At 38.6% G+C, this 26,990-nt stretch overlaps 1 protein-coding gene across 3 annotated transcripts in view; it reads left to right on the forward strand.

Moving 5' to 3' along the window:
* Window positions 1-26,990, forward strand: part of B3GLCT (beta 3-glucosyltransferase) — a 115,169-nt gene that overhangs the window by 57,893 nt on the left and 30,286 nt on the right. For all 3 annotated transcript variants that reach the window (XM_059377804.1, XM_059377802.1, XM_059377803.1), the window contains exons 8-12: window positions 1,768-1,831; window positions 7,631-7,750; window positions 9,418-9,487; window positions 16,288-16,401; window positions 24,615-24,714. In XM_059377804.1, the coding sequence (XP_059233787.1) occupies window positions 1,768-1,831; window positions 7,631-7,750; window positions 9,418-9,487; window positions 16,288-16,401; window positions 24,615-24,714 (468 nt within the window). The remainder of the gene's footprint in view (window positions 1-1,767; window positions 1,832-7,630; window positions 7,751-9,417; window positions 9,488-16,287; window positions 16,402-24,614; window positions 24,715-26,990) is intronic.

The following is a 26,990-nucleotide window of genomic DNA, read 5'->3' on the forward strand; positions in this document are numbered from 1 at the left end:
CTTCAGAGTCTGAATGTGGTCTGACTGGATTTTGAAGGCCCTTGGCTTGAGTCCAGATTCCAAAGTTACCTTGATAATTCTTTATTTGTAAAAACTAGCTCTAACTGAGCAGACTGCAACTTGGAAGAGAATTCGTGCCAGGGCAGGGTTTTTTCTGTTAATCTATATTGGCAGTGTGTCCGAGAACATGTATGTATCTCTGTGTATCCTCACTCACTCCTACCGACAAATCTGAGGGCAGGTATTGAGCAGGAATGTGACCGAGATTACATTAGATTATGTGACCTGTTTGGAGTTACTGCCACCAAGCCATACTAATATCTACCCCAAGACAAATGCTTTAATACTACACATAAATTATAACCTGTGTCCTTCTTTCTTTCCTCTAATTAAAGGTAAATTTTTAAGGAAATCTTGGGGCACCTGGGTGGTGTAGTCATAAGCATCTGAATCTTGGTTTCAGCTCAGGTCATGATCTCAGGGTCCTGGGATCGTGCCCCACTTTGGGCTCCGTGCTCAGAGTGGAGTCTGCCTGAGATTCTCTTTCTTTCTTCCCCTCCTGCTTGTGCCGTCTCTCCCTAAAATAAATTAATATAATTAAAAAAAAGAAACCTTTGTGGTTCAACTAAGCCAAAATCTCAGTAAAGAGTTTTGAACCTTTTTACTTTTCCTTTTGTAATCACTATTGTATCTTTGTAGTTAAAATACACATTAGGGGGTTTGTAATTGAAACCGATGTTCTAGTCTCTAGCCCTGAGACAGAGAACCATATGGTATTTCAGCAGTCTGGGTAAATATGTAATTCTACCTCACGCAGCTTGGAACCCAAGAATATCTTGCTCTCATTCATTCAGGCAGCTCCCTGAGTGCTCCTGGTGGCCAGGCACAGTGGGCCATGCTGGTGATACAAAGAAGCTGTAGCACAGAAAGGGACAGATGTACAACAGGATGGGACATGTGTGATAAGGTTAAGAGAGCTTGCTTCCTATTCCGGGAGCAAAGGATTTCCATCTATGCTGGTAGGCAAGTCTGGGAAAGTTCCACAGAAAATGTGCCCTTGAGTTGGACCTTGAAGAAAGGTTTGCCAGGTGAAGGTTGGGTGTGGGTGTGCTAGGCAGAGGTAGAGCTAGAGAAAACAGCTGGCAGGTGTATGCTGTGGGTGTCGTGGGCCAGTGTGGAGAAGCTAGGGGGCAGTAGAAGGGAACGATGGAGCTCTCCTCTGCCCTGAAAGGAACCACTAAAGATTTCCTTAAGAGAAGGACTTGATTTTTTTTTTTTTTTCTTTCCGGAAACCATATGCTCTCTTCCCCTAAAAACTCCACAAGCTGGAGTTCATTGGGATTATTAAAAGCAGGAGACTGAAAAGTAGCAACTTTTGTTTCTTTATCATGCAAGCTTTTTTTTCTTTTCTTTTCTTTTCTGTCTTCTTTCTGTATCAGGAGTCAATACACTTACCGGGAGTCAACAAGCTTTGTGGCTTTGTTTTACACAAGACATTTAATTTTCTCTATTATATTTTATCGTGTTTGCCAGATGTTTAAACAATGAATGCTGCATTTGCAAAAAGGCTTGCATTCATTTCTTACTCAACAAGTAATTCCAGTTTCACAGTGCTTTGCTTCAAGGAAATGTGGAACTCTTAATTTTATCTTAAAATGTGTGCTCATAATCTGTTTTCAAACATGAGAAAGTCTGAATGTGTTATTCTTGTTCGATGCTTCCTCTGATTAATAAAAAAGAAACCCTCAAATTGTTTCTATTTTCTAGGCTTACCAAGAGGTTAAAGAGTGAATCCCTGAAGTCCGACTTTACGATAGATTTAAAACATGAGGTACGTCATTGTTTCTTTGCTAAAAGTCTCAGTAATCAAGACTTCATGTGTTTTAATGTAAAAGGTGTTTTTTATTCTCTGACAGCATACCCCTTCCCACCCAATGCTTCTATGTCTTTTCTCCCCACCAAGGTAATTCTTCTCCAGTAAATTAGGTCTTTTTCTGTAAAGCTCATTTTTATCAGGTGGAGAAGGAGCAGTGAAAAAGATTCTCGATTCTCCTCTGTGATTCTTGATTTTTTTTTTTTTTTTTAAGCTAGGTGGATGGGTGCAAAGGTGGATTTCTAAAAACACGCAAAACTGCCATCAAAGCACCTTTGCTCTTATTTAGTACTTTGGCTGTACAATGCCATGGTCACGTCTCTGTCCTTGGCCCTCTAGAGCAGAACTGAGCCAGTTGGTTCTAAGCAGGCAGCTGTGCATGGCATGCTAGTTGGAACCCCAGCATCCCTGGGCATTTAGTGGACATTTAGTGACCAATCATCCTGGAGGCTTTAATCATTCCTGGATCTTTGTTTTTTTGTTTTTTTTTTTTTTTAAAATAATACATATAATGTATTATTTGCCCTAGCTGTACAGGTCTGTGAATCTTCAGGCTTACACACTTCACAGCACTCACCATAGCACATACCCTCCCCAATGTCTGTAACCCAACCACCCTCTCCATACCGTCCCCCCACCCCTGGCAACTCTCAGTTTGTTTTGTGAGCTTAAGAGACTCTAAGTTTGTCTCCTTCCCGAACCCGTCTTGTTTCATTTTTTCCTTCCCTACCCCCTAAACCCCCCACTTTGCCTCTCAAATTCCTCATGTCAGGGAGATCTTATGATAATTGTCTTTCTCTGATTGACTTATTTCCCTCAGCCTAATACTCTCTAGTTCCATCCATGTTGTCGCAAATGGCAAGATTTCATTTCTTTTGATGGCTGCGTGGTATTCCACATCTTCTTTATCCATTCATCTGTTGATGGGCATCTAGGTTCATTCCATAGTTTGGCTATTGTGGACATTGCTGCTATAAACATTCGGGTGCACGTGCCCCTTTGGATCACTACATTTGTATCTTTAGTGGATCGTTGTTAAGAAGGTTTCTTCGTGGGTTTCATTCACAGGCACATTGGACTGCCTGGAACATTGTCACCTTTCACTCTTCGGGAACCTGAATCTTAGGGCAGTGGGGTCAATCTTGACATGTCACTCAGGCCAGGAGTGCTGGCAGCATACCAGTAGCAAAAAGGGTACGCTCAAGGCTTTACCTTCCTGGCTGATGGCATGTGATGAAAAAGCTTGTTGAAAAAGCTTGTTGGGGGAGAAATATACATGTAAAAAACTGTTCTTCCGTTCTATAGAAAGGAAAGAACGACTAATTGAAAGCGCAGGTCTACTTAGATAGTTTTAACGAAGAGTTAACTTTGGTATAGATACTCAGGCTCAGGAATCTATTAAACACTAAATACCTACAAAAACTAATTCTAAGGTATGTGGAAAGTATGAGGATAGGTCAAGATATCTGTGTAATCACCATCTGGTTTAAAGAGCTAGGACATCACCCGTCTCTTTGAAGCTCCCTGACTGTGACATTCCTGTGTTCCTTTCATTCTTTCTAGTAAACACTTTCTCGAATTCTCTCTTCCTTTTCTTCCTCTTCCACAGCATATGACTGTGCCTCCGAATAAGACAGTTTGCAGTTTTTTACCCTTTTGGGACTTCGGATAAACGAAAGTGTGCCGCGGGTATTGTTCTGACTTGAAACTCATCCACGTGGTTATGTGCGGCAGTTCTGATGAACTTTTTTCCACTCCAGGCAGGAGTCTCTCCGGAGACCAGAGCAGTTAGCTTACCTGTTCTCCGGTGGCGGGCTTCTGCACCGCTCTGCGTTTTTTGCTATTACACTCATTACTTCTCTGTGTTTTGTGGACGTGTGTCATGATGATCCCAGGCAGGGATTTCTCTAGGGCAGAGGCTTTTAAACTATTTTTTTTTTTTTTTTACTGTGACCCAGTTTAAAAAATACATTTTTCATTGTGAGCCAGTATATTTGTGTGTGTTATTGTGTTGTATTACTGATTTCTAGCTTAGCATTAGTGTGGTCTATATAACAATTGTTAGAAATGCTTTTAGGCTTATTTTGTGGCCTGGTTCATGTTTACTCTTCATAAATGGAGGAAAAGATGTATATGCTATAATTTGGGGAGTATAGTATTCTCGTTATGAGATTAAGGAAGAAATGGATTTAATATAATAAATTAATCTTCCTTCCTCCCTTCTTTCTTTCCTTCCCTCCTCCTCCCATCCTTCTTTTGTCTGCTTGATCTATCATTTATTAAGAGAGAAAGGGGAAAATCTTCCATAATAATGGTGCATTTGATAGTATCTCCTCTTGTAACTTCCAACTCTTGCTTTTTTCCCTCTGAGACTATGTTATTTAATTGCATGCAAGTTTAGAATCCTTAAGTCTTCTTATGAATTCATCTTTATTTCTTGTCATGCTCTTTGCCCTAACATGTATTTTGTGGCTGTGACTGCTTTTATACCGGCTTTCCTTTCAGGTTTGCTTTTTAATTGTCTCTCATCTTTTTCTTACAGCCCCTTTGTGTCCTCTTTTAGATGTGCTTCTCTTGGAGAGGACATATCTTCTTTTGCTCCCAGGTTGCCAGTCTTTGTCTTTAAACCAGGTAGCGAATTTACACTTATATCGAACTTGATTACCTTTATATTTGAGTTGATTTCTAACACTTTATTTTATCCTTCTCCTCATTTTCTCTCTGGCTCCTTTAAACACTTCCTTACTTTCTATATAGATTGTTTTTTGTTCTTTTCCCATTTTTTTCCTCTTCTGCTATTTTAGAAATTCGGTCTTCATTTCTGTACCTTCCTGGTTATTTTAAAATATTTTAACATGCATTCTTAACCTAACAAAGGCTAAGTAATTCATGGCCTAAATCCAAGGGACTTAGAATAATTGAACTCTGAATATTCCCTCCCCAATTTTTTTTAAAGATTTTATTTATTTATTTGAAAGAGCGAGTGAGAGAGAGAAACCACAAGAAGGGGGGGTGGTCAGAGGGAGAAGAACTCCCTGCTGAATGGGGATTCCCCATGTAGGACTTGATCCTGGGACTCCATTCAGGGATGCTGGGATCATGACCTGAGCTGAAGATAGATGCTCAATTGCTGAGCCACCCAGGCGCCCCTCCCCTTACCAATTTAAATGCTCTTTGTCATTTAGTACTTTTGTTCTTTTCCTAAACCCTGCAACTTAAATATTATCTTTATTTTATGCAATTCATATTTGTAATAGCTTCACCGTGTATTTGCCAGGGCCTTTGCACTCAGTATCCCATCTTACTTCAAAGACCTGCCAGGTGGGATCTTTTTTTTTTTTTTTTTGACATTTTAAAAATTTAAATTCAATTAATTAACATATAGTGTATTATTAGTTTCAGAGGTAATGTTCAGTGATTCATCAATTGCATATCACACCCAGTGCTCATTCCATCAAGTGCCCTCCTTAATGCCTATTACCCAGTTACCCATCCCCACCCACCTCCCCTCCAGCAACCCTCAGTTTGTTTCCTAGAGTTCAGAGTGTCTTATGGTTTCTCTCCCTCTCTGATTTAGTCTTATTTTATTTTTTCTTCCTTTCCCCTGTGCTCATGTTTTATTTCTTAAATTCCTCATTTGAGTGAAATCATATGATATTTGTCTTTCTCTGATTGACGTATTTCCTCTTAGCATAATGCTCTCTAGTTCCATCCACATCACTGCAAATTTTAAGAGTTCATTCTTTTTGATGGCTGAGTAGTATTCCGTTGTGTATATATACCACATCATCTTTATCCATTCATCTTTCGATGGACATCTGGGCTCTTTCCAGAGTTTGGCTATTGTGGACATTGCTGCTATAAACCTTGGGGTGCAGGTGCCCCTTTGAATCACTATATTTGTATCCTTTGGATAAATACCTAGCATTGCTATTGCTGGGTGGTAGGGTAGCTCTGTTTTTAACTTTTTGAGGGTCCTCCATACTGTTTTCCAGGGCGGCTGCACCCTGGTGGGATCATTTTTATTCTTCTGAGGCACATCCTTTAGTGTTTCCTTCAGTGGGGTAGTACATTCTCAATTTTTTTCCCTTTAAAAAATTTGTATTGACTTTGTTCTTTAAACATAGTTACCTTGTGTTTACAATTCTGGGTTGTCCATCATTTTCTGTCATCACTCTGGCTTTACTACACTGTTCTGGTTTCTATTATTGCTGTGGTGTTGGGAAATCAGCATCAGTCTATTGTGGCTTCTTTGTAGGTAATCTTTCTCCCTGCCTGCCTTTAAGACTATTTGTCTTTGATATTCTGCAGTTTCACTATGAGATATCTAGGTGCTGACTTTTTTTTTTTTTTTACATCCTACATGGGATTCATTGACCCTTTCTATAATAGGATTGTTATGTAATTTTTGGAAATTCTCAGCCATTCTTTTTTCAAGCATGTTCTCACCCCCATTCTTTCTGTTGTCTCCTCCTGGATGTGTAGATGTGTGCCAGCACTCTGAATTTTTCTTTTACTTTTCCCATCTCTGTTTCTGCTGTGCTGCATTTTAGATAATTGGGGGGCTTTCATCTTTTAATTCCCTGAATTTTTATTCACCGGTGTCTAATACTCTGCTTATCCTAATCATTAAATTTTTCTTTACTGATTTTTATATTTAGAAGTTTAGCTCCTTGTTTTCAAATTTGCTTATTTTACATAATTTTTAAAAATTTGCTTATGTTTGAATGTTTTCTCTTTATGAAAATGTACTAAACATAGTAATTTTATAACTGTGTTTGATAATTCCAAGACCTGCAGACTTTTGGATCTGATGATATAGTGTCTGCTGGTTTTTGGTGATCAGCTCACATCCCTGTGCTTTTTTTTTTCTCTGAGTAGTCTTGTTTCAAACTGTATCTGTGCTAATCTTCTGAGTCCTACATTAAGGTGGAAGGATTTGCATTTGTTTTTCCTACTGCTACAGGATTATACTAACTTGGTACCATTTTAAATAACTGTTTGAAGTGTTTTGGACCACATTAGTGGCACACATTAGGGAGGCCCCGGTTTTGATTACAAAATCTCAGAGGAGATTTGGAGATGATATTTTCCCCCTCCATCTAGCTCCAACATCCTAGATTTATGTGGGGTTTGCTCTTAAACACTCTCCGCCTTGGCTGAGTCTTGGGCTTTATTTTCTTAACTCCTGTCAGAAACTCTGCATCACCACAGTTCACCATCTACCTACTGAGGATACTACCCTTGATGCCATTTTCCCCAGGCTCTTCCTTTTGCAGTTTTGTCCTCACAAGTTCCATACTATTATGGAAATTTAGCAATCCATTTAAAATTATTTTAAAGATATTTTATCCAACAGCTTTAGATGTTTCCAGCAAGGCTGTTAGTCAAGGTGTGTAATTACCATACTGCAGAAAACCAGCCTCATGGTAATAATTTCTTTCATCTTCTACTGTGATGTTTTAGAAACCCTAAAATCACGTCCCTGAAATTGCTTATGACAGCTTTGGAATTATTTGGTGTTCAGAATATGAACAAGAATATGGATTCTTGTTAATAAAAGATTATATTGATCCACATGAAATTACGATTTTTATATGTAAAAAAAAAATTTGTTGAATATTGTCAAATTGATTCAGTTCAGTCTTAGTGCTCTGTAGAAGACATGGTCTGCTTTTCCTTGACATATTTTGTACCTTCTTACACTTGCGGTGTTGGCCAAGTTCTTTCATTTGTTGCCGGCTCCTGTCCTGACAGATTGCCCTCTACATCTGGGACAAAGGCAATGGGCCTCCCCTTACTCCAGTGCCTGAGTTTTGTACAGAGGCTGCGGACTCCTACTGTGCTACCACCTTCCATTCTTTTCTACCACTTTGCGTAAGTATAGAAGAAAGGCTTCCTTACATAACAAAGGAAAATCTACATGCTGTGCATAATATTGTCCTAGGACTTTAAGTTTCTACTTATGTGCCAGGTAAGAAGTAGATACCATACTTCTTACTAGTAACTGCCCTATCAGATGAGCAATGTTGTTATCCTAGTTGACACGTGAGAAGAGAAAGGACTAAGAAGTACTCACACAGTGAGTCCAGGGGAGGGGCAGTGAGGACCCTGAGGGCACCGCCTCACTCCCGAGGCTCCATGCAGAACTGCCTGCCACAGGTCTTCTGAGTCAGTGTGCCTGGAGTCATTTCCCTTGTTGATGATTCAGCATGTGTCTCCTGGAAGATCTATTGCATTTCCTAGAAGGGTGATTTCAGACATTTCCTGCTACACCTAATCCTTCTCCCCAAGCCCATCTCCTCTCAGCTGGAGATGTTAATTTGATCTCATCTGCCACTGTCCAGCAGAACTTTCAGAATGATCTTGTTTCATTGTACCCTAGGTCCAGTTCCCAGGATGAGCCTGAAGACCCCTGAAACTCACTAGGTTAACAGTTCTTTATCAGAAGAGAAAACATATTCATCACTTTCAAATGTTGTCTGTTCTTCTGAAAGCAGTCACACAGGAGTCTGTGTGTGGCATATTCAAAAATGAATATATGTATACACACACACATGTGCGCGCACACACACACACCCACACATTGCAGTAATGGGAGAGAATCTGTAATGTTTGCTCAGTTCCTGAGGGGGAAATCCTGTCTTTCTAGACATGATGCTTGCTTGTTCTTTAGTGCTCTTTTGGGTGGTCTGGTGGGGTCAGCCTCCTAGTGTCTTGAGTAATATGACAAAGCTGTATTTAAATGTCACCATAAACTGGCCCCAGATGATGTTTGAGTCATGGTTGAATATTATTAAAGGCCTAAGACATTTGATAAAGGGGTCAGAACACCCCATGAAGCCATCCGTGGCCTTGAGTGTAGGCTGTCCACAGTCTCCCCATGTGTCCCTTTCATCTGAGTGGCCAGCTGGGGCTGGGCTGGCTCAGGGCCCCATAATTGCCCCTCCTTCCTTGTACCCAAGTGTTTAAGTAATTGTCCCTTTGGCAGAAGACAGAATGTTGCTGTAGCTTAGACTTGGGTAGACAATAAAGGGGCCATAAAAATACTTTCAACATCAAAGTGAGACTGGTCCCCCAAGAGGGAGTCAACTCCTGTTGTACAGGAACACAGCCCACTGGTTCTTTCCCTTTGTGAAAATCTTCACCAGCTGGAAAAAGGAAAGGGAAGATGCCTAACATTTACTGGGAAGTTAGAATGTGCTGAATAAATGTAGCAATGAAAGTGGCTTCACTGGTGGCTATTCTGACCATCTTCTAAATGAGCACACTGAAGTTGAGAGCTGAGGAATATTGTCTGGGTGACACAGTGAGTACAGGACAGGGCTGGGATTCAGGCCCAGGTCTGGCTGACATCAGAGGTCTTGTCAGCTGAACTATAGTTCCTGTTTCTCCAGAAACTTAATCCTGGAAACAGGATTAATGTCCTTGATGTTGGTGAAGGTCACCTCTGTGGCATGCAAGATCTAATAGGGGTGGGGTATGAATGTGGGTGTTGATATGACACGGACTCATATATACACATATGTTTTCTTGTTTTCTAGGGAAATCCAGTGAAGAAAGAGGATATATTTTTCGCAGTAAAAACATGCAAGAAATTTCACAGCGATAGAAGTATGTTTTGTGTTACTCATTTTTCCTGAACTTATAAAATCCCAACTGCCTTTAAAAGAAAAAAAAGTACAAGCCAGCTAGAAACTCAAGGAAGAGATAGCGACACATACATTATTGGAATGAAAACAGTTATTTAGCTTGTGTTCCTCATCGTACCACTTCAATAACTAAGATCAATTAGAAGGGACCGTTTTGTATCAAAACATGAGTGGCCCTAGCCCTTCTGAATACCGTTCAGAGCAGTGTTTTAAATTGGAAATGGGAAAGCACAGCTGCGGCAATCTTGGACACGATGCATGAATAACAATCCATTTTGCAGAACAATGTCCTATTTATGTCCATGCACCGGCTCTGAACTGTATGAGCAATGTTAGAGGGGATTTCAAGGTGGGAGAATACCAAAAAAAGGATGTTTTCTCCAAGACTAATCCTTCTTTTTACATTATGGTGGATGCACACACTGGAACTTTTAAAGATACGTATTTGCTCATGAGTGGATTGTATTGCAGAAAAGGCAATAGGTGGCTTGTACATAGCGGTCCCTTCTTAAGAAGATCTTGGCATGCCGATGAATGTTGTTTTTATTCAACTTTTTGGTGTTATTACAGAATTCTACTAAGTTATGGTGATAATGTAAAAGAAAAAGCATGTCCTAAATTAAGTAGACATAATTTCTTTCTTTTTTTCTGCCTTATTTCAAGCTGCACTTTTCTGAAATTGAAAATTAGACAGTCTTTTGCATTTTCTAATTTTAGCATATATTTTAATTTTTTTTCCATGAAAAGACAGTCGATTTCATCAAGAGTGTGATATTTATGTAGAAGAGATTTCTAAGCCAGCTGTCGTTTTCAGGGGATTAGAGCTATGGGGGAATTTCATTTAGATAATTTATTTGATAATATGGTACTTATAAATTATACTTTAAAGGGAAACATTTTCCAAATAAAAAATAGTATAATTTGGGATTGAAATATTAAGATAGTAGCATCAATCAGAATCTGGTTATGATGTACAGTATCATATAAGTATGTAACTATAAACCTTCATATTTACCTAAAATAGTCACATAAGGTGCCAAGTCCTATTCAATCAGTCTAATATAGGCACTCATTATATAAGAGAGTCCTAAAGATTATTAAAAATCAATATAGAAGTTAAAATTTTCATCATTCACAAAAATTAACATAGATTTAATATCCTTTTGCTTTTTTTTAAATCTGTAAGGGCATTTGGGGATAATTTTTGATATATTTTATAAACTATCAAAGGAAATGAATGAAGGGACTGCCTTTAAAAAAAAAAAACAAACAACAACCAACAGAAGTGTTCACATTGATTTATTTGATCCTGAAGCTGCACTTGGGAGTAGTGACTATTTTCATAATATTGATGTTAAGAACAGTGGTGGTAGTGATATTTTCTCTTTTGAGACATTTTTCAAGTGACTATAAAGCAGTAAAATAGGGACCATCCCTGGTTGTATTTTTCATATTTTACAGAAATGAAAAAGAAGTTTGCTGATTTTAATTTAGTAATTTTGAATGATCTAGTTTATTGCTTTCTTATTTGCATCAGGGTCAGATAATCTTTTCAGGTATCCATCAAATGCTTTTATATTTGAATTTCAAGTCAAAGGTCTTTAAAAATTACAAATCTAAAAAGCCTGTTAAGAGCATTAAAACCAAACCCTCCAAAGCTGGATACATTGATTCGTTGCTATGAATCTGAATCTGGGGTCATTGAAGCCTGAGACTTAATTAAAAGATATTATGAGGCTTTCACAGTTGGGTTTCTGTGGCAAGGCATCTTTAAACTAGAATGTTTGAAAAGATGTTGAGGCAGCAGGATTTTAGCGACTTTGATGTCCATATCGCTGGATGGAAGTGAGCCTTCGATGCCACTGGGCTCCTCTCCTTCTTTTGGAAGGCTAGTCTAACCACCAGTTGGCCCAGAGAATTATCCAGTAACCCTATTAGTTACAAGGACAATACTATATTAACTGCGTCTGCTCATCTTCTTTACATTTTCTGGTTTTTTTGTTTGTTTGTTTTTTTACATACATTGTATCATCTGCCTTCATGGTGACAATTCCTGATGATGTGATAATTAATGTTATGCCTTTGATCATGTAGAGAAAGCTGAGTGACACAGCTGGCCCCTGTTCTTATAGACTGTTGAGTAGGAGTGCTGGGATTCAGGGTTTCTGGCTCTAAATCCCCAATTCTCTCTGCCACAGCACAGCTGTACTGTCATCTCCTTGGATGTATTACAATCTTAACATTTGATAAATGATATTGGATATTCATGTTGACGTTTTGCTAGGCTGAAGGTCATTTTTGACTTGGCCAGAAGGTGGGAAAGTAGGCTTTTTATTTTCAGTAGCAAGGGGGGAGAGCCAGAAGTTGAAATCCACAGAGGATCTAAAATATAAAGCAAGCTGGGCATTCAGGCTGCCACTCCTGTCCAAGCATTTGACTGCTCTAGTCAAGCCCAGTACGTGGAGTGGGGTCGGTTTTTTCTTCATTCTTTCCCCATGAACTTTGTGATAGAAACCCTTGAAGTTACAAAGGCCAAATGACAAGGAAAAAAAAACACCCATAGATAAGACTGTATATTTATCTTGGAGAAAAACTGGCTATAAAAAGTTGGCTATACTGTTGGTGATGTATCTGGTAGCAGGTTCTCACTTGTGGGTGCACTGCCCCTGGGGACAGCAGAAGACCCCTTGTGATGTCCCCCATTCCTGGCTCCTTACAATGCCGGCCATGTCCAGGGTAAGGGTGAGGGATGGCACGTTCTGTTAAAGGCTCCCGTTAGTTTGGCAAGGGAAAATAAAATACACACGACTCATTTTTTATATTCTTAATGAAGAATGGTAATAAGGCAGGTTCCAAAATTTACTTATTTATTTATTTTTAAAAAAGATTTTACTTATTTGACAGAGAGAGATCACAAGTAGGCAGAGAAAGAGAGAGAGGAGGAGGAGGAGGAGGAAGTAGGCTCCCTGCTGAGCAGAGAGCCCAATGCGGGACTCTATCCCAGGAGTCTGGGATCACGACCTGAGCCGAAGGCAGAGGCTTAACCCACTGAGCCACCCAGGCCCCCCAAGTTCTGAAATTTTAAAAAACAATTACTTAACATCTTGTACCTTTTTTGCTTGATGGTGAAACAAGCATTTATGTAACTGCTTTGTGTCCGGATTCTGATTCAAATGTAATAAAGCATTCTTAGGACACAGCAAAAATATATTCTATCTTTTGGCTTAAGAAAGAAATACATATTGACACCATCGAAATAGCAACACGCTCTTGAGATGCAAGCAGTTACTAGGGTTTTAAAGAAACTTTAAATGTCTTATATAAAGCAAATTAGGCATAGCATGTAAAATTATATTTAAGCAAGGAGAAGGTCTCTGGAGTTTTAATATTCAGCTTGTTCACTTCCTCTTGGGTTATGTGTTTTTCTACTGTGTGACGTGAGCTGTCAGAAAATGTTAAGAATTCTCTCTGCACCAGTTTGCCACGCTGTTCCTGTGCGTGTCTTAAGTATCTGGTGGCAGTCACCGCTTTGTTCTTCAAGTGCTGGGTCGTGAGAGGCTCTCCCGCTGCAGTCCCCCTGATTAATGAGGTAAAATTGCTATTTGCTCAGCCTTTCGTTCCTTTTCACAGCTTCCTGAGCACCTAAAAATAAACACTTTATTCCTTTCAGATTGAAAAAACAAAAAACACCCTGTTACCTTTACCGCAGTCATCTTGTCTGGAAGAGGCCCCATCTGAGCAGACTTATGGAAAGATGTGTGTGGTTAGAGAGGCTGACAGGTCCTGGGCTGCAGTCTGCTTATTTCAGACATGAGGCGTGGATTACAGTGCAGCTCAAATGTCATTAGATTATTGAAGAGAGGGAGGGAGTCGGGGGCTGCCCTGCTTAGATCACCCCCTGGCTGTTGAACAGAGAGAAAGGTTCCAAGGTTGCCCCAACATGTTGTTTTAGACCAGCCCCGAGGGGTGCCTTTCAGGCTTAGGTACACCTCATCTCTAAAATCAGGGTGTGTGTCTCTAACCCTTTTCGGAGGAGAGAGGAGCAAGCAGGATTTTTGTCACTGATGTGTATATGGAGACAGGAAGCCTATTTGTCGAGTGAAAATAGCAGATTTCTTAACATCAAAAGTCATTCACATTTGATTGTGTGGTAGTCTTTGTACAGTGCCTAAGGGTCTAGTGCATTTTCATTTGTAATCAGTTTTGCAAGTAAATTCACCAGGGGTAAAAATGTGTGTTCTGTGCCTCCTAGCGAGACACATTTCCTGCTTCGAGTCTGTAAAGCCATGTGGAAGATTTACGCCATCTGTGCAGCGGGATTGTTTTTTCTTTAATAGCACAAGTTTTACTTCGCTCCAATTGCAAGTTATCCTGTGGTAAGCCTTCTTGAAAGAGGCTAGTGTTTTATTAGGGGGTACTAAGTGTGCTTCTCTGTATTGAAAATGAGATAATAGATCATGTAACTATATTGAAATATTTTCTCACAATTTAATATACTTGGGAACGCAGTGCCTCAGTTTAAAATATTTTATAACTAGAATGAATTCAGTTTATAATTCAAACATTGCTAATGAAATCGACCAATACTCTAAAAGTTTTAGGTAATTTAGAATCAACCCTAACTAAAGGTAAAGGTTTTAACCTGCGGTTATAGAAGACTTAGCCTTAGCTTTGAATTCTTTATAGCTGGCAGATATGACAAACGCTTCAGGAGCTATAGTGATGAGGCAGCAGATGATAAAAATTGTTGAATGCTTTTGGGATTATAGAATCATAGCATCCTACTATATTAAAATGGCTGGTGTGTTTTTATACAATTGGTAATGGTGGCAATAGTCTTGTACCAAATGATGAATTGCCTTTATGAATAAAACCTTCCTTTAAACCAGTTCCAGAGATAGCCCTAAGCCTTTTGTGGGAACTTCTACAAAATTCAATTATTTATTGAGCATCTACTACATCCTGGGCACTTGCCTGCTATGGGGAACGATTCGTATAGGAATTCTTACCTTAAGTGAAATTTCTGTTTCCGTTGTTTCAAACAAGAACAAGTAGTTAGGTACAGCAAAGAACTCACTCACACTTGATTTTAATGTCACTTAAATCAGCCGAGAAGAAACATTTCTGCTGTTTAATAAAGTCATTAGAGCAAAAGGGAACTGGAGGCTAATGACTGAGGACAGCAAAAGCAGACTTTTGCACAGCTGAGGGCTGTGGACTGAGGAAAATCTTGACCTTTCCTCACAGCTTCTTTCAGCATCACGCAAGGGAGGACATTTTACCCAGGAGTGAATTAGCGGCAGCAGGCTGCCGGGAGCACTTTTCTGGGTAAGTCCTCCTGCGTGTGATACCCATGGCAGACTGCCACTGTGGTGACAAGGTGAAGTCTTTCATTGTGTTGGGATGTGAAAGTAGGAGAGGATTTGTTTTCTTCCCCCTTCCTACCCACTCAGGCAGCCTTATCTGTTATTTATGCATCTTTGTCCATTTTGACATGAAGAAATCTCTGCCTTTTCAGGATTGCAGAAAAATTGTATTTTAAGCCCTAAAAGTTATTTAGTGGGTTACAATAGGTAACTTAGAGATTGTAACAAATGTCCAGAATTCATAGTCTGTCTTTCTTAAAAGCTGGTGAATAATGGATAAAATGGTGCCCTTTTGTGTTTTCTATACAAAGGGCTCTCTGACTTTGACTCCAAGTTTATTCACTTGCATAGCTAAACATTTAAGGTTGACATTGCATTGGTTGTGTTTGCATATATTTTTATTTGTGCTGGGAAAAAGGGAAAGATAAATGACCTGATAAAATCTCAAAATACTGACCTGAAGATTTAGTTCACTGGAGTGGAGGTTCTTAAATTGCCAGGGTTTATAATCGAGATATGACCTTTTTTTTTTTTCCTCTATTGAAACAACAGAAACCTCTTCTCAAAATTTAGAGATGCACAGACAGTAGCTAAAAAAAAGTATATAAGAAAATAATTATGCAGCTGTTTGGTCATGTGAATTAATATCAGTGATCAGGAAGAATTCTGTCAAATGTGGAAAGAGGTGAAGCTTAAAAGTAGCTCTAAATTAGAGAAAACTAGCAAAGTTTTCTGTTGTTTGTGTTTCTTTAATTAAAACAATTTATCTGTTAGTGGTTGAGGTCAGAAATCTGCAGTGATTCTCAACCTTTTTTCTTCCACGTTTTTCCAGAAGTGTAGCATAAAGAATATCAGCTCTCCCAGGCAGTGGTTCTCAGTGGTAGGGTCATGCCCTGGGTAGGATTGCTTGGTTCTTTTGCAATCGTTGGGTGGGGACATGTGTCATTTGAGAAGCCCCCATCCCCATCCTAAGGGAGACCTATTTGCATCTCAGCCAGAAACACAGACTATTTCCCACCCCTCTAAGAAGCATTTGAAAAATCCAGTTGTGAATTTTAAGTGAAATAGCGTATGGGGAAAGAGGAAAATGAAAATACTTCAGTGTAGTCAGACCAGGAAATGGATCACTACATGGGCTCAAAGAATGAGGAATCATCAGAAATGGGAAGTGTTGGGCTCTAACATACACTGAAAACATCTCAAAAAGAGGGTTCCATGCAGGTGCTGTCATCGACGGACAACCAGACATTTCTTGGAGTAGGAGAAGCAAGCAGGTTGGGATACCCGAAGAACAAATAATGGTTCTCTTCCTTAATAAGTGATTATGCTGCCCTTCATGGTGCTAAGCTTTCCTTCAGAACTATACCGGTGACTGTCACTTCTCTCATTTTTTCAGTCCCCATTGTAAAGCAGACCTGGGCGGGCCAGGCAAGTGTCATTGAATACTACAGTGATCACACAGAAAGTTCCATTCCTACAGTAGATCTGGGGATTCCCAATACAGATAGAGGTGAGTCCTTAATTTGTACTACTTTTATTCAGAGTGTCCATCATTATCCCAGATTAGGATAATAATGAAATATCTTGTAAATATTATATTTACCTTATGTAATTTCACTTTCTCCCCTCCCGGCATCTTTACCCATGGATAGGGACCAATTCTCTTGGATTAAGAGCTGCTTTATAAGTATCAAGAAAGGTCGTAAGTTGTTAGACCATAATGATATGACTGAACACATGACAACTAGGATTATTTAACAGAATTCTTTTATACCTTCATAATTCACTGTGGCCATAATGGAGTGTCCAAAGTTAATTTATCATCTTGCCACACAAAGTTTCTCTTCAGTGGTTTAACCCAGCCAGGATTGTTCTGTGGCTACTATTTTCCAGCTGCCAAAGCCCCAGAAGAAGAGAAAGCAGGAACGAAGCCTATGGTTTCTCTCCTCATGGAGCTTAGGGTCTCACACTTTATATATCCCTCTCCAGGAGTGCTTAACCACATCCTACCCTGGATATGTGGGGCATAAGCTCCACAAGAGTCATGTATTTTGTTAATATTTTAATGAGTAATTATTGGCATTACACCTGTTTTTCTCTTCAGCGTGCAGACTTTATAATTAAAAATTTTTTTATTTCAGAAAAATAGAGGTAGGCATTTGGCCACTTTACCTTCAGATGCTCTTTATCTTAATTTTTATTTAGTGTTCCTGCCACACGTTTTTCTTTAGTTTTCTACTTTCCCATACCCTTTTATGAATAGAAAAAGAAATAAGTTCATTGTCTTGTTTTATTGAGTAATTTACCTGGATTATTTCATAGTCATCTCTTTTATAATGTCTTGATTAATAGTGTACAATGTAGAATCAGATATACCATTCTTCTGACAAGATTAAATATATTACTGAGTCTATCTATTGCTTTGTTCTGGAGACATGATTTTATTTTAAATTATATTTTATTCAATTAATTATCATATAGTATATTATTAGTTTCAGACGTAGAATTCAGGGATTCATTAGTTGCATAATCCCCAGTGCCCATTACATCAAGTGCTCTCCTTAATGCCCATCACCCAGTTACCCCATCCCCCACCTACCTCCCCTCTAGCAACTGACAGTTTCCTATAGTTAAGAGTCTTTCATGGTTTGTCTCCCTCTCTGACTCTGTGTTGTTTTATTTTTCCCTCCCTTTCTCTATGTTCTCTGTTTTGTTTCCCACTTATGACTGAAATTATATAATTGTTTTTCTCTGATTAATTTATTTTCCTTAGCATGATACTCTCTAGTTCCATCCATGTCATTGCAAATGGCATGATTTCATTCTTTTTGATGACTGAGTACTATTCCATTGTATACATACCACATCTTTTTTTTTTTTTAAATTTTCACAGCACTCACCATAGCACATACCCTCCCCAATGTCCATAACCTCACTACCCTTTCCCTACTCCCCTCCCTCCAGCCCCCCTCAGTTTGTTTTGTGAGATTAAGAGTCACTTATGGTTTGTCTCCCTCCCAATCCCATCTTGTTTCATTTATTCTTCTTCTACCCCCCAAACCCCCCATGTTGCATCTCCACTTCCTCACATCAGGGAGATCATATGAGAGTTGTCTTTCTCCGATTGACTTATTTTGCTAAGCATAATACCCTCTAGCTTCATCCATGTCATCGCAAATGGCAAGATTTCCTTTCTTTTGATGACTGCATAGTATTCCATTGTATGTATATACCACATCTTCTTTATCCATTCATCTGTTGATGGACATCTAGGTTCTTTTCCATAGTTTCTACTGCATACCACATCATCTTTATCTATTCATCTGTCGATGGACATCTGGGCTTTTTCCATAGTTTGGCTATTGTGGACATTGCTACTATGAACATTGGGGTGTAAGTGCCTTTTCATATCACTACACATGCATCTTTGGGGTAAATACCCTGTAGTGCTGGGTTGTAAAGTAGCTCTAATTTTTAACTTTTTGAAGAAACTCCCTACTTTTTCAGAGTGGCTGTACCACCTTGCATTCCCACTAGCAGTGTAAGAGGGTTCCCCTTTCTCTGCATTCTCACCAATATTTGTTGTTTCCTGACTTGTTGATTTTAGCCATTCTGTCTGGTGTGAGGTGGTATCACATTATGGTTTTGATTTACATTTCCCTGATGCTGAGTGATGTTGAGCATTTTTTCATAAGTCTGTTGGCCATTTGTATGTCTTCTTTGGAGAAATGTCTGTTCATGTCTTCTGCCCATACCTTAACTGGATTATATGTTCTTTGGGTTTGAGTTTGATAAGTTCTTTATGGATTATGTATGTTACCCTTTATCAGATATGTCATTTGCAAATATTTTCTCCTATTCTGTTGGTTGTCTTTGGTTTTGTTGGCTGTTTCCTTTGCTGTGCAAAAGCTTTTTGTCTTGTTGAAGTCCCAATAGCTCATTTTGCCTTTGTTTCTCTTGCCTTTGAAGACCTGTCAAGCCAGAAGTTGCTGTGGCTGAGGTCAAAGAGGTTGATGCCCATGTTCCCTTCTAGGCTTTTGATGGATTTCTATCTCAAATTTAGGTCTTTCATCCATTTTGAGTTTATTTTTGTGTATGGTGTAGGAAAATGGTCCAGTTTCATTCTTCTGCATGTGACTGTCCAATATTCCCAACACCATTTGTTGAAGAGGCTATCTTTTTTTCACTGGGCATTCTTTCCTGCTTTGTTGAAGATTAGTTGACCGTAGAGTTGACAGTCTATTTCTGGCCTCTCTATTCTGTTCCATTGATCTATGTGTCTGTTTTTATGCCAACACCATACTGCCTTAATGATTACAGCTTAATAATGGTGAATGGTGATGTTACCAGCTTTGGTTTTCTTTTTCAACTTTCCTTTGGCTTCGGGATCTTTTCTGGTTCCATACAAATTTTAGGATTACTTCTTCCAGCTCTGTGAAAAATGTTGATGGTACTTTGATAGGAATTGCATTGAATGTATAGATTGCTTTGGGTAGCATAGACATTTTAACAATATTTGTTCTTCCAATCCATGACCATGGAACATTTTTCCATTTATTTGTCTCCTACAGTTTCTTCTATGAGTGTTCTACAGTTTATGGAGTATGGATCCTTTGCATCTTTGGTTAGGTTTATTCCTAGGTATCTTGATGCAATTGTAAGTGGAATCGATTCCTTAATTTCCCTTTATTCTGTCTCATTGTTAGTGTATAGAAATGAATCTGAATTCTGTGCACTATAAGTTCTAGCAATTTTAGGGTGGAGTCTTGGGTTTTCCACACAGAGAGTATCATGTCATTGGTGAAGAGTGAGAGTTTGACTTTTTCTTTGCCCATTCAGATGCTTTTTATTTTTTTTGTTGTCCAGTTGCTCAGGCTAGGACTTCTAGTACTCTGCTGAACAACAGAGAATGTTGTGAGAATGGGCATACTTGTCGTGTTCCTGGCCATTGGGGGAAAAACTCTCACTTTTTCCCCATTAAGAATGATATTTGCTGTGGGCATTTTGTAGATGGCTTTTATGATATTGAGCTGTGTTCCCTCTATCTCTACATGTGGAGATTTTTAATCAAGAAAGGATGCTGTATTTTGTCAAATGCTTTTTCTGCATCTGTTGAGAGGATCATATGGTTCTTGTCCTTTCTTTTATTAATGTAGTGTGTCCCATTGATTTGTGGATGTTGAACCACACTTGTAGCCCAGGAATAGATCTCACTTGGTGGTGGTGAGTAATCCTTTTAATGTACTGTTGGAACCTACTGGATAGTATTTTTGTGAGAATTTTGGCATCCATGTTTATCAGGGATAATGGTCCGTAATTCTCCTTTTGATTGGAGTCTTTGTCTGGTTTTGGGATCAAGGTAATGTTGGCCTCATAGAATTAGTTTATTAGTTTTCCTTCCTTTTCTATTTTCTTAAAACAGCTTCAGAAGAATAGGTATTAATTCTTCTCTAAATGTTTGGTAGAATTCCCCTGGGCTCTTTTGTTGGGAGATTTGTGGTTATTGCTTAAATTTCCTTGTTGGTTATGGGTCTGCTCAGGTTTTCTATTTCTTCCTGTTTGAGTTTTGGTAGTTTATACATCTCTCAGAATGCATCCATTTCTTAATTTGCTGGCATATAGTTGCTCATAATATGTTTTAATAATTGTATTTCTTTGGTGTTTGGTTGTGATCTTTCCTCTTTCATTCATGATATTATTAATTGGGTCCTTTCTCTTTTCTTTTTGATAAGTCTGGCCAGGGATTTATCAATTTTATTAATTCTTTCAAAGAACCAGCTCATAGTTTTGTTGATATGTTCCAGTCTTCTTTAGGTTTCTGTTTCATGGATTTCTGCTCTAATCTTTTTCATTTTCTTCTCCTGGTTGGCTTAGGCTTTATTTGTTTTCTTTCTCTAGCTCCTTTAGATGTAAGGTTAGGCTCTATATTTGAAACTTTTGTTTTTTTGAGAAAGGCTTGTATTGCTATATAATCCCCTCTTAGGATCACCTTTGCTGCATCCCAAAGATTTTGAACAGTTGTGTTTTCATTTTCATTTGTTTCCATGAATTTTTTAAATTCTTCTTTGATTTCCTGGTTGACCCATTCATTCTTTAATAGGATGCTCTTTAACCTCTATGTGCTTGTTCTCCTTCTTAATTTCCTCTAGTGATTGAGTTCAAGTTTTAAAGCATTATGGTCTGAAAATAGGGAATAATTCCAATCGTTTGGTACTGGTTGAGATCTGATTTGTCACTCAGTATGTGATTGATTCTGAAGAATGTTCCATTTGCACTTGAGAAGAATGTATATTCAGTTGCTTTAGGATGGGATGCTCAGTATATACCTGTGAAGTTGATCTGGTCCAACGTGCCTTGTTTCCTTGTTGATCTTCTGCATTGATGATCTGTCCATTGCCATGCGTGGGGTGTTAAAGTCCCTTACTATTATTGTATTATCAATGTGTTTCTTTGATTTTGTTACTAATTGGTTTATATAATTGGCTGCTCCCAAGTTAGGGGCATAAATATTTACAATTGTTAGATCTTCTTGTTGGATAGACCCTTTATGATATAGTGAACTTCTTCATCTGTTAATAGTCTTTGGTTTAAAATTTCTTTTGTCTGCTAAAAGGATTGCCACCCCAGCTTTCTTTTGTTTTGTTTTTTTCTTTTAACGAACAAAATTATTTTATTCAAAGTAGTTAAATATCTCAATTTTTCTTTTATGATTTATATGGGTTTTAAAATTTTTTTAAAAAATTTTTTTAAACATATAATGTATTATTAGCCCCAGGGGTACAGGTCTGTGAATCGCCAGGTTTACACACTTCACAGCACTCACCATAGCACATACCCTCTCCAATGTCCATAACCCCACCACCCTTTCCCAATCCCCCTCCCCCCAGCAACCCTCAGTTTGTTTTGTGAGATTTAGAGTCTCTTACGGTTTGTCTTCATCCAGATCCCAGCTTTCTTTTGATGTCCATTAGCATGATAAATGGATGTATTTTTATAACCGTTATTCTGAATTCTGGCTCTGATATCTCTCTTGTATCCATATTGATTAAGTGTCTGGCAGTTAGTACTGCCTCTTGTTCTCTTTTCTGTGGTGAATTTTTCCATCATCATTTTTCCATCATTTTGTCCAGAGAAGAACAGATGAACAAGGCAACAAAATACAAAGATATCAACCATGACCCCAGGAAAATATGTACTAAACAAATCAGAGGAGATCAGAAACCAAAAAGGAAAAAAGAATATAATCAAACAGGTGGACTGAACACAGTAATACACTAGGTCCTGGGAATATTTTGGTCTATTTGTTAGAAAATAAATCCTAAAATTGTAAAGAAAGAAAAACTTACATATATACAAAAATAAAATTGAATATGATTAAATGAGGCAAAAAATGAAGAATGTATATGTAAAAGGTAAAAATGAAAATTAAAAAAGACTTAAAAGGTTTGATAAAATAAGAAACTAGTTGAAAAGGAAAAAAAATTGAACTGAAAGCCTGATGAATGAGAGAAAAACCTCAAATTCTATATTCTATTTTCCTCTGGTGCTGGAGTTTTGTCGACATAAAAGTGTCGACTTTTGTCGTTCACAAGTTTGTGCTGCGTAAACTTGGTATTGGCCTGAGGTTCCAGCAGGTCTTCTGGGGGAGGGGCCTGCTGCACTGATACTCTAGTGTCTTTGTCTTGGCGGAGTTGCCCCACCCCTTGCTAGGGGGCCAGACAGAGCGTAAGCTGCTTCAAATTGCTGTATGTGGCTTTTGTTCCCTAAAGGCTTTACACACTGTTTTAGAGGATGAGAACGGTTGTGCCCCAGTCTTCAGCCCCGGAGCTGACAATTCGCACCCCACATTCTTCAGTAAGCCCTCACAGAAAAGCAGTCAGTCACTCTCGTCTCCCTGGTTTCCCTCTGCTCTCTGTGTTCACCCAGCCTATAACTGAGCATTTTAATCTTAGGCACAGGACCCTGTGGAGTTTCCAAACTTTACAGACTCCTGCAGCGCACACATATGCCACTGCCCGGGAGCAAGGAGGGGACTCTCACCCCTGCTCAGACAGCAGTCTACTGACCGTGCTGTGGTTTACAGTTTATAGCAACACAGAACTGAGAGCCCACTCCTGAGATCCCTGATTGCAGCTGACTTCCCTACTCCAATGCTTGGGAACTCTGCCGCACTCAGGCACCCCTAGTCTTTTGGGGATCCTGAGAGCATGCTGTCCCCACCTGGTATTCTGCCTGCTTCTCCACCTGAGCACCTTTTAGACACATGGAAACAGATTTCTGTAAGTTCTGATTTTGTGCCCCACTGCTATAGCACTTTCTGATATCTGGCTTATGGAGGCTCCTTATCCCCCCAGGGTTTATCCTCTGATACATCGCCTCGGTTCACTTCTCTGCACCTCCTACCATGCAAAAAGTGATCGCTTTTCTATTTGTAGAATTGCAGCGATTCTTTTCTTAGATCTCCGGTTGAGTTCACAGGTGTTCAGAATGATTTGATAGCTATCTAGCTGAATTCCTGGGACCAGATGAAACTAGAGTCCCCCACTCCTCTGCCATATTCCCTTGGCTCTGGAAAAATAATTTTAGATTGAGGTTTTTTTGGTTAAGCTGGCTTTTTAGATTTCAATTTAAGTTGCTTTTTCATAATCATTTATTCATACATTCCTTGTTTGAGTTCTTAATTTGTTTAGTCTGACATTATTATTGCTATTTATACTCTACCTTGTTCCTATAGGAGTTTGAGATGGCTTTCAAATAATGGTTAAAAATACATAAAGAAATTAAGAAAATAAAGGTCACATTGAGTGGTTTAATATTGTTAATATTAGCTTGTTCTCTATTGTGTCACCAAATATTTTGTTGAAATCAGGGGTATATTGTTATTTACTGATTTGAGTTCTCTCTCCAAGCATTTTATTCTTATCTCGGGACCCAGCATTTTCCCTTAAAGCACTGACCTTTATTTGTTGGCATCTGAAGAGCCATAACTCTTAGTCCATACTATGCTTTTAGAGAAGAACCTGCCACAGTATCTGGCATACTGGAAACTTAATAGCAAGTATTTAAAAAGTAAATCAATGGAAATGTAATATCCTACTTTTATACCATTGTTTCCCAAGTTTTAATGCTTAGGGTTCTAACCGTTCCTTTCAAATATACCTAAAGAAAGGTGCCAGACTCTGTAGTTTCTATGAGGCTTACAACTTTGGAGCAAGGATACTATCTTAGCTCTGCCTCAGATTAGCTAAGTGACCTCCTGTCTCTGGGTCTCCCATTTCCCACTGTGTGAAATAAACGGCTTAGACTTCATGATCTCTGAAGTTCCCACTGGTTCACTATGTCTATGAAAACAAGAAAAGGCTAATTTTAAAAATTTCTATTTGTGTATGTGTCAGGATCTAAGCTTTTAAAACTTTAAAACTAAATAATGTAAAATGAATTATATATGTATTTTATTTTAAAAATTTTTAAAAAGTTTTACTTAGAGAAAAGGAGAGTGTGGGGGGTGGGGAGGGGCAGAGGGAAAGAAAGAAACTCAGACTCCCTGCTGAGTGCAGAGCCCAGTGTGGGGCTCCATCTCTCATGATCCTGAGATCATTACCTGAGCTGAAACCAAGAGTTGGATGGTTAACCAGCTACACCACCCAGGCTCCCCCTAAAATGAATTATATGTGCATTTTAAAGAAAATATTACACTGTAAATTTTCTTCTTGCCTTTCCTAGGTCATTGTGGAAAGACATTTGCTATTTTGGAAAAATTTCTGAATCATAGCCATGACAAAATTGCATGGTTGGTCATTGTGGATGATGATACATTAATAAGGTAAGGAGTGTTTCTCATCCTAGGATGGCTTTAAATCCTACATATATTCATATGCAGAAGCTATGATGGGTACTGTTCTTCTGGCCAAGATGGAGTAACAGGGATTAGATTTACCCTTATATCTAAAACAACTCCCCCAAAAGGACAAAATATAATAAATGAGGGTTTTTAAGACACTGGACATTAGGCTACAAAGGACAGTGACCCCTGAGACATGTGAAACATAGGAGGTGAGTTCTATGGCAGCACCAGCTAATTGCCTTAAGGAAGTGTAAATAGCTGCTGAGCATTCCTCTGTGGGGTGAGGAGGTATTGGGAACCTAGGTAGAATCTGGCCAACTCTTGAGTTGAAGAGATGATGCTGAGACCCTAGGGTGACTGAGGCTATTAGTTTATAGGACATAGCACTGGAGAGGGAGGGATGCACTGAATAACACCAGAGATCTGTACTGAACCAGAGTTCAGTACAAATGTGTATGAGGAAACTACTGGAGGCTGGGGAGAGAACCAGCCAAAATGATGAGAGGGGATGGTGGCCAACACACAGGGCTCAGTAGAGTACCTGTTCCCACCAGCCAGACTGGGAATTCTGGATCCACAGGGTATTGGGTAAAGTATATAGAAATGTCTTGTTTTAATAGCAGGAAACAAACAGTTAAGGTTGGATTAAGTACTGCTCCATCCAGTCCTGCCCAAGAGACCTTAAAAGGCCCCCCCAAAATAGCAAACTATTTCCAAGTAACTATCTGGATCCAAGAACAAAGCTTTAGAAGATTTCTAGAAACACCAAAATATCCATAACCTAACAGAGATTCATAATGTTTAGCATTCAGTCAAAAGTTACCAGACATGCAAAGCAGCAGGAAAACACACACATAATGAGAAAAATCAGTTGATTGAAATTACCCAGAATGACAGTGTTAACTAGTTGTTATAACTACCAGTTCTGTTATAGCTTAATAACTCTTCCATTTATTAAAAAAGGAACATGAAAGGTATAATAAAACCAAGCTTCTGGAGATGAACACTATATTTTCTGAGGTGAAAAATCCACTGGATGAGATTGACAGAAAACTAGATATTTCAGGAGAAAATACAAGTGAACTTGGGGACATGGCAATAGTAACTATCCAAAGGAAACACAAAGATAAGTAATTTAAAATCAGTGAACAGAACATATCTGAGTTGTGGGACAATCTCAGGTGGCTTTGTATATATGCAATTTGGAGTCCCCAAAAAGGGCACATGACAAATATTTTAAAAAATATTTTCCAAATTTGATGAAAACTATAAACCAGCTGATCCAGATACCGATTCTAGATCAGTGTACCCTAGACTAAACTGTGAGCATCCAAGCAGAGTACAATCTCTCCAAGAATGGGGTCTTTTTTCAGGACATCTTATATAGCATTTATTATATCTAACCACTTCACTTAAGTTATCAATCTTCAGTATAATCTACAATTAAAAGTTTTGCCACATTTTCTTATTTGCCAGCAATAATGTCTAATTGCCCAGTGTGGTCTTAAATGTGTTTTTTATTTTGAGCTTGGCACTTTTACCTTGCAAGACTCTGACATCATTTTTGATTGCATGAACTTTGACTTCTCCTAAGACATAAGCCTGAATAGTTGCAAGATTTAGAGTCAGGTCAGAAATTCAAAAACTGAGGGGCACCTACAAGGTTCAGTTGGTTAAGCATCAAATTCTTGATCTCAGCTCAGGTATTGATATCAGGGTCATGAGTTTAAGCACCACTTTGGGCTCCATGCAGTCATATAGCCTAGTTAAGAAAAAAAAAAATTCAAAACCTAAAAAAAGGAAAAAAAAGTAAAGGTAGAATTTTAGACTCAAGAAAGAAAGAAGGCAAATTTATATCTGGAGTTATATACTAAAATATCCCAAAGTAAATAAATTCAAATGAAAATTTAATAAGGGACATGGATGAAAATTAGGAAAGTAATACAGAAAATGGGGTCAAGTACTTAAAAAGGTTAGAAAAAAGTGGTTCAAATTGAAGAGGCAATGAAGTCCAATACATGTATAATTGGAATTCCTGACTGAAGAAAAAATAAAAAGAACAGAAATAACATTTAATTTCTTTGAAAAAGATGGTTGGTACTTTGATAGGAATTGCATTAAATGTGTAGATTGCTTTAGGTAGCATAGACATTTTCACAATATTTATTCTTCCAATCCAGGAGCATGGAACATTTTTCCATTTCTTTGTGTCTTCCTCAATTTCTTTCATGAGTACTTTATAGTTTTCTGAGTAT

This window comes from Mustela nigripes, chromosome 15 (assembly GCF_022355385.1).
Source record: "Mustela nigripes isolate SB6536 chromosome 15, MUSNIG.SB6536, whole genome shotgun sequence".
Taxonomy (NCBI): domain Eukaryota; kingdom Metazoa; phylum Chordata; class Mammalia; order Carnivora; family Mustelidae; genus Mustela; species Mustela nigripes.